The sequence below is a fragment of the Salmo trutta genome, chromosome 2 (assembly GCF_901001165.1).
Source record: "Salmo trutta chromosome 2, fSalTru1.1, whole genome shotgun sequence".
NCBI lineage: Eukaryota > Metazoa > Chordata > Actinopteri > Salmoniformes > Salmonidae > Salmo > Salmo trutta.
Genome location: NC_042958.1, coordinates 42,123,176 through 42,135,603, shown reverse-complemented (window position 1 = coordinate 42,135,603; position 12,428 = coordinate 42,123,176). Strand labels below are relative to the sequence as shown.

The 12,428-nt window shown below is 44.1% G+C and overlaps 1 protein-coding gene across 1 annotated transcript in view; it reads right to left on the bottom strand.

Annotated features, from left to right (window-relative positions):
- Positions 1-429: 429 nt before the first annotated feature.
- slx4ip (SLX4 interacting protein) overlaps positions 430-12,428 on the bottom strand; it is a gene marked incomplete at its 3' end in the record, with an annotated part of 43,588 nt that continues 31,589 nt past the window's right edge. The window contains 2 exon segments of the mRNA XM_029702261.1: positions 430-556; positions 2,040-2,138. Coding sequence (XP_029558121.1) covers positions 430-556; positions 2,040-2,138 — 226 coding nt within the window.

Sequence of the window (12,428 nt, the reverse complement as noted above, 5' to 3'; positions counted from 1 at the left end):
GTTACTGATTGTTAAGTGGTTTTATGATGGTGATTGTGATAGGTTACTGATTGTTATGTGGTTATGTCATATGATGTGTAACAGCTGCTCAGACATTGAAAGTTACAGCTCTTAGATAGCATCACCGTACTCTTTCGGTACGAGACAAAAATACATTTTTGAAGGAAAGCATCAATATAGGTATTCTACAGACCGGGCAGCAGATGGAACGGATCTGGCTTAAAGGACCAACTAAGACTCCACACCTCCAGTCGGGTGCACTACGGCATCCAAAGCTGACATTTACTTTAACTGGGTTACATGTTAAAGGACTACCTTTCACACAGAGGGGTTTGGCATGAAGCAGCTTTCTCTTGTGCTTGGGCTGTCCTCTCTTGTGAAGGGACGTACGGACGGACGGGGGTCAGAGGTTACAGATGAGAATCCTACCTTTCACACAGAGGGGGTTGGCATGTGGCAGCTCTCTCTTGTGTTTGGGCTGTCCTCTCTTGTGAAGGCAGTCTATGTAGAGCCTCACCCTCCGGTCCACAGCATCTCTCACCAGATTAGTGACCTCCTGGAGAGGATAGAGGACAAGATGGTACAGGGAGGGAGAAGGAGACATTATGGTAGAGGTACAACCACACCAGGTCCACAGCAGTCTCATGAGCAAAGACAGGGAGGAGATGCTAAGAGAGAAGTGGGGTGGGGTGGTACCTATCTATATTAATACACATCTCAGTGGGGTGGGGTGGTACCTATCTATATTAATACACATCTCAGTGGGGTGGGGTGGTACCCATCTATATTAATACACCTCAGTGAGGCGGTGATGGTACCTATAAGGAAACATACTAAAACATAAGTCCAGTATTTATTTATGCATTTTTTTTTTTTGGAGGGGGGGGGGGAAATCATACTCAAATTACCTTTTTGTTATTGTTGATGTTGACGGTATTGACATTTTTATCCTGATACCTGTTATTATTTTCATTTTTATCCTGATACCTGTTATTATTTTCATTTTTATTCTGATACCTGTTATTATTTTCATTTTTATTCTGATACCTGTTATTATTTTCATTTTTATTCTGATACCTGTTATTATTTTCATTTTATTCTGATACCTGTTATTATTTTCATTTTTATTCTGATACCTGTTATTATTTTCATTTTTATTCTGATACCTGTTATTATTTTCATTTTTATTCTGATACCTGTTATTATTTTCATTTTTATTCTGATACCTGTTATTATTTTCATTTTTATTCTGATACCTGTTATTATTTTCATTTTTATTCTGATACCTGTTATTATTTTCATTTTTATTCTGATACCTGTTATTATTTTCATTTTTATCCTGATACCTGTTATTATTTTCATTTTTATCCTGATACCTGTTATTATTTTCATTTTTATCCTGATACCTGTTATTATTTTCATTTTTATCCTGATACCTGTTATTATTTTCATTTTATCCTGATACCTGTTATTATTTTCATTTTTATCCTGATACCTGTTATTATTTTCATTTTTATTCTGATACCTGTTATTATTTTCATTTTTATTCTGATACCTGTTATTATTTTCATTTTTATTCTGATACCTGTTATTATTTTCATTTTTATTCTGATACCTGTTATTATTTTCATTTTTATTCTGATACCTGTTATTATTTTCATTTTATTCTGATACCTGTTATTATTTTCATTTTTATCCTGATACCTGTTATTATTTTCATTTTTATCCTGATACCTGTTATTATTTTCATTTTTATTCTGATACCTGTATTATTTTCATTTTTATTCTGATACCTGTTATTATTTTCATTTTTATTCTGATACCTGTATTATTTTCATTTTTATTCTGATACCTGTTATTATTTTCATTTTTATTCTGATACCTGTATTATTTTCATTTTTATTCTGATACCTGTATTGTTATTATTTTTGTACCCTTCTTATTTTTTCTATTAAATGAAAAGTTGTGAAAGTTTCCTCCCTCCAACCCTCACCACCCCCATGATCAACACACACACCTTGTTTCCCATATCTCCATACCTCAGTGTGCTCCATAGTGAACCAGCTGGTTTCCTGTGGTGATCCGCGGCCCAGAGGCCCAATGATCTGGAGATCCAACAGCACCGCATAGCTCCCACACTGTAACACACACACACACACACCAGGTTGCTGAGAGGCTCCCACACTAACACACACACACAACAGGTTGCTGAGAGGCTCCCACACTGTAACACACACACACAACAGGTTGCTGAGAGGCTCCCACACTAACACACAACAGGTTGCTGAGAGGCTCCCACACCGTAACACACACACACAAAACAGGTTGCTGAGAGGCTCCCACACCGTAACACACACACACACACACACACACACACACACACACACAACAGGTTGCTGAGAGGCTCCCACACTGTAACACACACACAACAGGTTGCTGAGAGGCTCCCACACTGTAACACACACACACACACAACAGGTTGCTGAGAGGCTCCCACACTAACACACACACACACACACAACAGGTTCCCACACTGTAACACACACACACACACACACACACACAACAGGTTGCTGAGAGGCTCCCACACACACACACACACACACACACACACACAACAGGTTGCTGAGAGGCTCTCACACTGTAACACATACACACACAACAGGTTGCTGAGAGGCTCCCACACTGTAACACACACACACACAACAGGTTGCTGAGAGGCTCCCACACTGTAACACACACAACAGGTTGCTGAGAGGCTCCCACACTGTAACACACACAACAGGTTGCTCAGAGGCTCCCACACTGTAACACACACAACAGGTTGCTGAGAGGCTCCCACACTGTAACACACACAACAGGTTGCTGAGAGGCTCCCACACTGTAACACACACAACAGGTTGCTCAGAGGCTACCACACTAACACACACACACACAACAGGTTGCTGAGAGGCTCCCACACTAACACACACACTTTCAACAGGTTGCTGAGAGGCTCCCACACTGTAACACACAACAGGTTGCTCAGAGGCTCCCACACTTTGTAAAGCCTTTTTGAAATCGGATAGTGTGGTTAGATTAACGAGAGTCTTGTCTTTAAAATGGTGTAAAATAGTAATATGTTTGAGAAATTGAAGTAATAGCATTTCTAAGGTATTTGAATAACGCGCCACAGGATTCCACTGGCTGTTGCGTAGGTGGGACGATTTCGTCCCACCTACCCTAGAGAGGTTAATCCAGCCGCTGTGTCCGATTTCAAAAAGGCTTTACGGCGAAAGCACACAATGCGATTATGTTAGGACAGCGCCTAGCCACAAAAAACCATACAGCCATTTTCCAACAAAGGAGAGGTGTCACAAAAGTCAGAAATGGCGTTAAAATTAATCACTTACCATTGATGATCTTCATCTGATGGCACTCCCAGGTCTCCATGTTAGACAATAAATGTTTCTTTTGTTCGATAAAGTTCATCTTTATGTCCAAATACCTTATTTTTGTTCGCGCATTTAGTCCAGTAATCCATATGCACAAAGCGCGGGCAGAAAGTCTAGACGAAAAGTAAAAAAAGTTCCATTTGAGTTTGTAGAAACATGTCAAACGATGTTTCTAATCAAACCTTAGGGTGTTTTTATCATAAATATTCAATAATGTTTCAACCGGACAATACTGTTTTCATTAGAAAAGAAAGGGAACGGAGCTCACGCGCGAGACTAAATTAAAGGCTTTCACCTGAGCCATCTGCTCAGAGTGCTCTTATTCACTCCCCTTTCACAATAGGATGCCTGAACAACTTCTAAAGACTGATGACATCTAGTGGAAGCCTTAGGAAGTGCAATCTGTCCCCAAAGACACTGGATATTCGATAGGCATTCACTTGAAAACTACAAACCTCAGAATTCCCACTTCCTGGTTGGATTTTTCTCGGGTTTTCGCCTGCCATATCAGTTCTGTTATACTCACAGACATTATTTTAACAGTTTTGGAAACTTTAGAGTGTTTTCTATCAAAATCGACTAATTATATGCATATTCTAGCTTCTGGGCTTGAGTAACAGGCAGTTTACTTTGGGCACGATTTACATCCAAACTTCCCAATGCTGCCCCCTATCCCTAAAGAGTTTTAACATCAGCCCTCCTTCCTTAACATTGCCCCAGGGCCCTAACCCTCCTTCCTTAACATCCCTCCAGGGCCCTAACATCAGCACATCTGGAGTACCTTCATCCTCTTCTCCTCTATTGAGTGTCTACCCATCTCACCAGCCATGTCTTAAAAACTATACCCATAACTATACCCATCTCTTTAGAAACTAGACCCATCTCTCTAGCCATCTCTTCAGAAACTAGACCCATCTCCCTAGAAACTAGACCCATCTCCCTAGAAACTAGACGCTCTCCCTAGAAACTAGACCCATCTCCCTAGAAACTAGACCCTCTCCCTAGAAACTAGACCCTCTCCCTAGAAACTAGACCCTCTCCCTAGAAACTAGACCCTCTCCCTAGAAACTAGACCCTCTCCCTAGAAACTAGACCCTCTCCCTAGAAACTAGACCCTCTCCCTAGAAACTAGACCCTCTCCCTAGAAACTAGACCCTCTCCCTAGAAACTAGACCCATCTCTATAGCCATCTCCTTAGAAACTAGACCCATCTCCCTAGAAACTAGGCCCATCTCCCTAGAAACTAGACCCATCTCCCTAGAAACTAGACCCATCTCCCTAGAAACTAGACCCATCTCCCTAGAAACTAGACCCATCTCCCTAGAAACTAGACCCTCTCCCTAGAAACTAGACCCATCTCTATAGCCATCTCCCTAGAAACTAGACCCATCTCTATAGCCATCTCCCTAGAAACTAGACCCATCTCTATAGCCATCTCCCTAGAAACTAGACCCATCTCCCTAGAAACTAGACCCATGTCCCTAGAAACTAGACCCATGTCCCTAGAAACTAGACCCATGTCCCTAGAAACTAGACCCATGTCCCTAGAAACTAGACCCATCTCACTAGAAACCAGACCCATCTCACTAGAAACCAGACCCATCTCTCAAGCCATCTCCCTAGAAACTAGACCCATCTCTTTAGCAACCTCAGTAGAAACTAAACCCATCTCTAGCCATCTTAGTAGAAACTAGACCCATCTCTCCAGCCATCTCTCTAGAAACTCGACCCATCTCTCTAGAAACTCGACCCATCTCTCGAGCTCTCTCCCTACAAACTAAACCCATCTCTCGACCCGTCTCTCTAGAAACTCGACCCGTCTCTCTAGAAACTCGACCCGTCTCTCTAGAAACTCGACCCGTCTCTCTAGAAACTCGACCCGTCTCTCTAGAAACCTTTAGAAATTTGACCTCTCTCTAGAAACTAGACCACTCTCTCTAGCCACCTCTAGAAACTCGACCCACCTCTAGAAACTCGACCCAGCTCTCTAGCCACCTCTAGAAACTCGGCCCGTCCCTCTAGAAACTCGGCCCGTCCCTCTAGAAACTCGGCCCGTCCCTCTAGAAACTCGGCCCGTCCCTCTAGAAACTCGGCCCATGTCTCTAGCCACCTCTCTAGAAACTCGACCCCTCTCTCTAGCCACCTCTCTAGAAACTCGACCCATCTCTCTAGAAACTCGACCCATCACTCTAGCTATCCCTGTAGAAAGAGGCAGTGTCTCTCTCTCTCTGTTCCAATCTCCGTGTCTCCCACTGCCTCTCCTCTCTCTGTTCCGCTCTCCCTCCCACTGCCTCTCTCTGTTCCGCTCTCCCTCCCACTGCCTCTGTTCCAATCTGTCTCTCCTCTCTCTGTTTCCCTCTTGCTCTCCCCTTTTTCCTCCTTTGTTCAATTCTCTCTCTGCCTCTCTCCTTTTATATGTTAGAATGCAACCCCTCCCAGCTTGGAAACAAGTTTGAATCACCCAAACAAATTCCTCAGAAAAATCTCTCCTACAATGAGATATTCATTACCAGACTTTGAAGACAAGTACTGTTGTTGGGTTGGGAAGAATCTCCAGTCAAGTGGGATTAAAAGATCATATTAGCAAAGGGACAGTTGAGTAAATTACTCTGGCAAATGTTTTAATTTTGCACATGAAAGCATTGTAATTGACAGAGTAAACAGGAATGTAAGAGAGGAGCTGCTGTGACTTGTTCTACTCAGAGAGAGGCGAGTGGGAAGACTGCCCCCATGTGGTTGAAAAGGAAGCAACACTTTCTGAACAATATGTCCCTTTGGTAAATACTGCAGAACTTGACTCATATGTCATGGGGACTTCAAAATACAACATGCCCAAGACTTATTTTTGACATCTATAGTCAGTTGAAAGTGAGTGATTACTGACCTAAATTCCTCATATGCTGTATAACAGGGCTCTCCAACCCTGTTCCTGGAGAGATACCCTCCTGTAGGTTTTTGCTCCAACCCTAATCTAGCACACCTGATTTTTAAGATGTATCAGGTCAGTTGAAACTGGGGTTGATACAAAAACCTACAGGAGGGTATCTCTCCAGGAACAGGGTTGGAGCAAAAACCTACAGGAGGGTATATCTCCAGGAACAGGGTTGGAGAGCCCTGCTAACCACCATTACAATTAGGCGAGTTTCAGAACTGATAAGACTACACAAAACGTCAAAAACGCTTAGTTGTAATTGACTGAACAGTTCAAAACAAACATAGCCCACATTTTTCAAAAACCCATGTGACCTTTCAGAAATATGACAAAATAGAAGCTACAAAAGCCTTAAGCCTGAACAGAACATGCTTTATGAACAAGCTACAGCCTTAGGCCTGAACAGAACAAGCTACTGCCTTAGGCCTGAACAGAACAAGCTACTGCAATTTTCCTGGGCCCCGGCCAACAATCCTGCAATTTGTTCTTCAAATGTTATAAGACATATACCACTGATTGAAACACATTTGTTGAACAGTGGAGTAGGAAGTGCTGTACCACAATGATTACAAGGTCTCCTCTGACTTTCCATGTTTTTCCATGGTCTCCTGTCTCTACGGCCAGGCTATGGTCACAGAGTCCGTACGTTGGTAATGTCTCTGTTTGTTTGACGAGTTGTGCTAATCTGTTTAGATATCTGTTTAGAATTTAATTTAGCCAATAATTAGACAGATTTCTATTTGTTATTCTCCCTCCCTCCCCCTCTCTCCCTCCCCTGTGGTCTTTGTCCGGCAGTGATCCATGGATGGACCGGTGGTTTCAACTCACTGCTTCCGACAATTACCCCCGATGCAGCGTGGGAACGCCAGGCTAAAGGCGGCAGGGGCCTGTCAGTCACACGTGCACGTGTGTATGTGTGTGTGTGTGACTGCCACATAAGACACAGTCCCACGGTGACTTCCTGGACCAGACCAGTTCTACTGCTGCTCCTTGGGATCAGTCTCTCTCTCTGCCTTCTGAAATGTGAAAACACTGTTTCCACCATTACAGCTGAGGGATAGGAATGTTCCCAGTGCTAGACTGATGTTCAGCTGGTGGAAATTTGAAATTGAAGCAGGCAGGGCATTGGTAGCCAACAAACAGCAATACGTCCTGACTGACATAAGGACTAGGAATTCAATGTACGTGGTGTCGAATTAGTAGTGACGGCTGGCCAGCCACATGGTACAGCCCTAGAGCCGAGGACTGACAGAAGGCTAATGCCTGAGGGATCAATAGGGTCTCTGTGTGAATGGATGGTCCGTATGGACGACAGACCTGAGTCAGTGACGGTGAAGCCCCTTAAAGATGATGGTCTGATTAAGGTTGTGTTTGCTGGGGCCGGGGATCAGGCAGAGAGCCAGGTTGTGTTTATTGGGGCCTTGTGTCAAGCAGAGGGCCAGGTTGTGTTTGTTGGGGCCTTGGGTCAAGCAGAGAGCCAGGTTGTGTTTGTTGGGGCCGGGGACCAGGCAGACAGCCAGGTTGTGTTTGTTGGGGCCTTGGGTCAAGCAGACAGCCAGGTAGCTGATTACCAAACAACACCCTATACACTGAGTGGACTAAACATGGAGACTGACCAGGTGAATCCAGGTGAAACCTATGATCCCTTATTGATGTCACAATCGGTGGAGATGAAGGGGAGGAGACAGGTTAAAGAAGGATTTTGAGACATGGATTATGTATGTGTGCTATTCAGAGGGTGAACAGGCAAGACAAAAGATGTAAGTGCTTTTGAACGGGGTATGATGGGTAGGTGCCAGGCGCACCAGTTTGTGTCAAGAACTGCAACACTGCTGGGTTTTTCAAACTCAACCATTTCCCGTGTGTATCAAGAACGGTCCACCACCCAAAGGACATGCACAACTGACACAACGGTGGACAGCATTAGAGTCAACATGGACCAGCATCCCTGTGGAACGCCTTCGAATACCTTGTAGAGTCCATGCCCCGACGAATCAAGGCTCTTATGAAGGCAAAAGGGGGGTGCAACTCAATATTAGGAAGGTGTTAATGTTTTGTACACAATGTAGTGGACTACTTTTGACCATAGCACTCTGGTAAAAAGATGGCGCTACCTATTCCCTATATAGCACACTGAGACCCTTAGAGGGTGTAGTTCTTCCTGATGTCCTGTATTACCTCTAAGTGTTGAAACAAATCACCCCAACTGGTAATACACTAGTGTGTCCCCCGGCGATTGGTTCATAAAAAAGCATCCTATCAGGATGCTAAGGAATTGGTTTCCTCCTGAACTAGCATATTTTCCAGTCCCACCCCCCCAGAGACAAGCCTTTAAAGCTAGTTAAAGGGATACTTTGGGATTTTGGCGATGAGGCCCTTCATCTACTGACCCAGAGTCAGATGAGGCCCTTTATCTACTGACCCAGAGTCAGATGAGGCACTTTATCTACTGACCCAGAGTCAGATGAGGCCCTTTATCTACTGACCCAGAGTCAGATGAACTTGTGGATACCATTTGTATGTCTTCGTGTGCTGTTTAAAAGTCCCGTGCCATTATTTTATATTACATTTCAATTTCATCTTCAAATCAAATAAAATGTTATTGGTTACATACACATGGTTAGCAGATGTTATTGCGAGAGTAGCGAAATGCTTGTTTCTAGCTCCAAAAGTGCAGCAATATCTACTAATATGTAAAATTTGTTTCGATTTAGAATGATCCATTATCAAAATGGGCAGGAACAGGGGCAGGGGGAAAAAGACATCAGCCGTATGCACTCAATAGCAAATGGAGGCCGTGCGCTTTACGGCCAGTCCATTTTTCAAGGCTACAGATTCGGCTACTCTGGTTTTATAGTGGAGCTGTGCTTAATATAAGCAGCTGAGAAAATAAATAACGAAGGTCATTTCACTCCACACATCAACCACTGTTTACGGAACATGCGCTCGACAAGTGATATTTCACCCAAACGCTTTCTGTATGCCATGGGCTCTCCAAACTTGTTCCTGCAGCTACGTAGTGCTTCATTTGTGAAACCAAATTAAATCTGTTCGGGAACATCAATACTAACAGGGTTTTTGTAACTAAACATATTTAGGACCGAAACGAGCTGGTCGGTCCTATGAAGCAAAATCGTTTTTTTACATTGGATAAAAGTAGAGACTCAGAGCTAGAAAATTGTATATCATACACTGCAGTTGAGGAACAATGAAAATAATTCTGCTTTGAAAGTTGATAAACTTGTAACACGACTTTTGAGAAAATGGCCTTTGAATGTTTTGGTAAACCGACTGGAGAGCTCTTCCATGTCTACACCCATTCAGCATCGTTCACACCCTCTTAAGCCTTAGCCCCACCCATCTCTTCCAGGATTCACATGTGAAGCCATGTGCTAAACAGAGTGAGTAAGGTAGTGTAGTAAACAACCAAAGATTTCAAGACTAAAAAAGTGGTGAATGTAGTAGCAAAAATCTAATCCATGACCTATATCCTACTCTGACTTTGGTGCAGGTCATGTTGTTCTTCCTATTACCGTATCTGATAAACATTATATCAAATAAAAATCAAAGTACATGTGTTACATGCACAGGATACAGAAGGTGTAAAACGGTACAGTGAAATGGTTACTTGCATATTTGCATAGTAGCAATATCAAAACTGGCAAGTGTCCCTATAAATATGTTATAATTATTAGATGATTCTTAGCCAGACACACTGGTCTAAATTGATGGGTCATGTGAAAGAAATGCTACAAACCCCCCAGCCACATCTAGCTAAGTGGATGGGTCACTATTGTCTAGAAATGTACACATGTTCATGAAATACAATAGATTATAGTAATTACCCCCAGACACACCTGGCTAACTTGATGGGTCATGTAATAATCTGGTGAAGTGGAGTCTTTTGTTAAGACATGAAACTAGGAAGGTAAACAATTAACCTAAATGCTGCTTTCAAGACAACTGGGAACTTGGAAAAATACAAGGTCAAATCATGACGTCAGTGATCTTCAGGTCGGAAAGTTGGAATTCCGAGTTGGATAAACGTTCAAACTGATTTTTCCCCAGTTGGAGCTAGTCTCTTTGTTGAGTTCCCAGTTGTCTTGAATGCACTAAACTCTGAGATTTCCGAGTTCCGAGTCGCCCTCTCTGTGACGGATGCCATGGTTGCCATTAGTTTGACGGTGTAATCCAGAGACAGGTGTTTTATACAACAAGCCTTCTGTGTTCTCTTTTAGACTCCCTCCGCATATTTGCAATCAAACGGCAGAATTTCTCCATCTCCATAGCTATCATACTCTGCCTCCACCGGGCATTCCACTGATTTCAAAACTCAGTAAAAAAAAATTGTGAAAACACTGTTGATCACCGTTTCTTCCCCGTGATCAGAAGACTACAATGTCTGGTTCAATTAAAATGTGTTTACCTAAATCAAATCAAACTTCATTTGCCACATGCGCCGAATACAACAAGTGTAGACTTTACCGTGAAATGCTTACTAACAAGCCCTTTAACCAACAGTGCAGTGTAAGAAGAAGAAAACTTTTTATTTTAGTAAATATTATGTAAATTGTCCGGTGCCAATTTTTATGAATTGCTCAGCAGTCTAATGGCTTGGGGGTAGAAGCTGTTGAGGAGTCTTCACGACTGTCTTGGTATGTTTGGACCATGATAATTCGTTGGTGATGTGGACACCAAGGAACTTGAAACTCTCAACCCGCTCCACTACAGCCCCGAGGGATTTCCTCATCGTCAGATTCATTTTCAGAGTCAGAAAGAGTCAGCATCGTCCTGCAGAATGTGGCAGACCAATCCGAACTCATGTCTCAGCATTGTCCAGCCCATCCATTATCTCAGCCAATCATGGCTAGGGGGAAGGTTCCTGACTTTTTCCGTGTCTAAACCAACTAGGCTCATAATTTAACATTTGTATTTGTATTTACAGGTGGCACACAAGTTTGATATTAAAAGGCACATGAAAGTTCACATTTCAGAAGACATTTCTAACAAACAAAAAAATGCTTTTCGCAAAAATAAATTGTTTACGTTGAAATGAAGTAGTGACGTGCAACATAGGCCTAGTTCCTGAAACGAGTCACATTTCATTAAACTATTGACAGCCCCTCGGCAACCTCGAAAAATAAATAAAGGAGAGCGAGGAGGAGATGGAAACGCACGGTGGTGAGATATTCTGTATAGCTAAAGGTAATGTCACCCAATTAATTATGAAAAATTCCATATTACTATGCTATTCAAAATGGCCCAATCAATTTTATTTAATGTTTTTCTGCCATGTGTAGTATGCAGGCCATGTATTGTATAAGGCACAATCACAATTATATTACGTTTTTTTTTATCCCGGCCTTGGGCTCATAAGCACTAACAGGCGTATGATTGTTTTGAATTTAGGGTTGGCAGGTATCCTAGCGGTCGGAGCGGCAGGTAGCCTAGCGGTCGGAGCGTTGGGGCGGCAGGTAGCCTAGCGGTCGGAGCGTTGGGGCGGCAGGTAGCCTAGCGGTCGGAGCATTGGGGCGGCAGGTAGCCTAGCGGTCGGAGCGTTGGGGCGGCAGGTAGCCAAGCGGTCGGAGCGTTGGGGCGGCAGGTAGCCAAGCGGTCGGAGCGTTGGGGCGGCAGGTAGCCAAGCGGTCGGAGCGTTGGGGCGGCAGGTAGCCAAGCGGTCGGAGCGTTGGGGCGGCAGGTAGCCTAGCGGTCGGAGCGGCAGGTAGCCTAGCGGTCGGAGCGGCAGGTAGCCTGGCGGTCGGAGCGTTGGGACGGCAGGTAGCCTGGCGGTCAGAGCGTTGGGGCGGCAGGTAGCCTAGCGGTCAGAGCGTTGGGGCGGCAGGTAGCCTAGCGGTCGGAGCGGCAGGTAGCCTGGCGGTCGGAGCGTTGGGGCGGCAGGTAGCCTGGCGGTCAGAGCGTTGGGGCGGCAGGTAGCCTAGCGGTCAGAGCGTTGGGTCGGCAGGTAGCCTAGCGGTCAGAGCGTTGGGGCGGCAGGTAGCCTAGCGGTCAGAGCGTTGGGGCGGCAGGTAGCCTAGCGGTCAGAGCGTTGGGGCGGCAGGTAG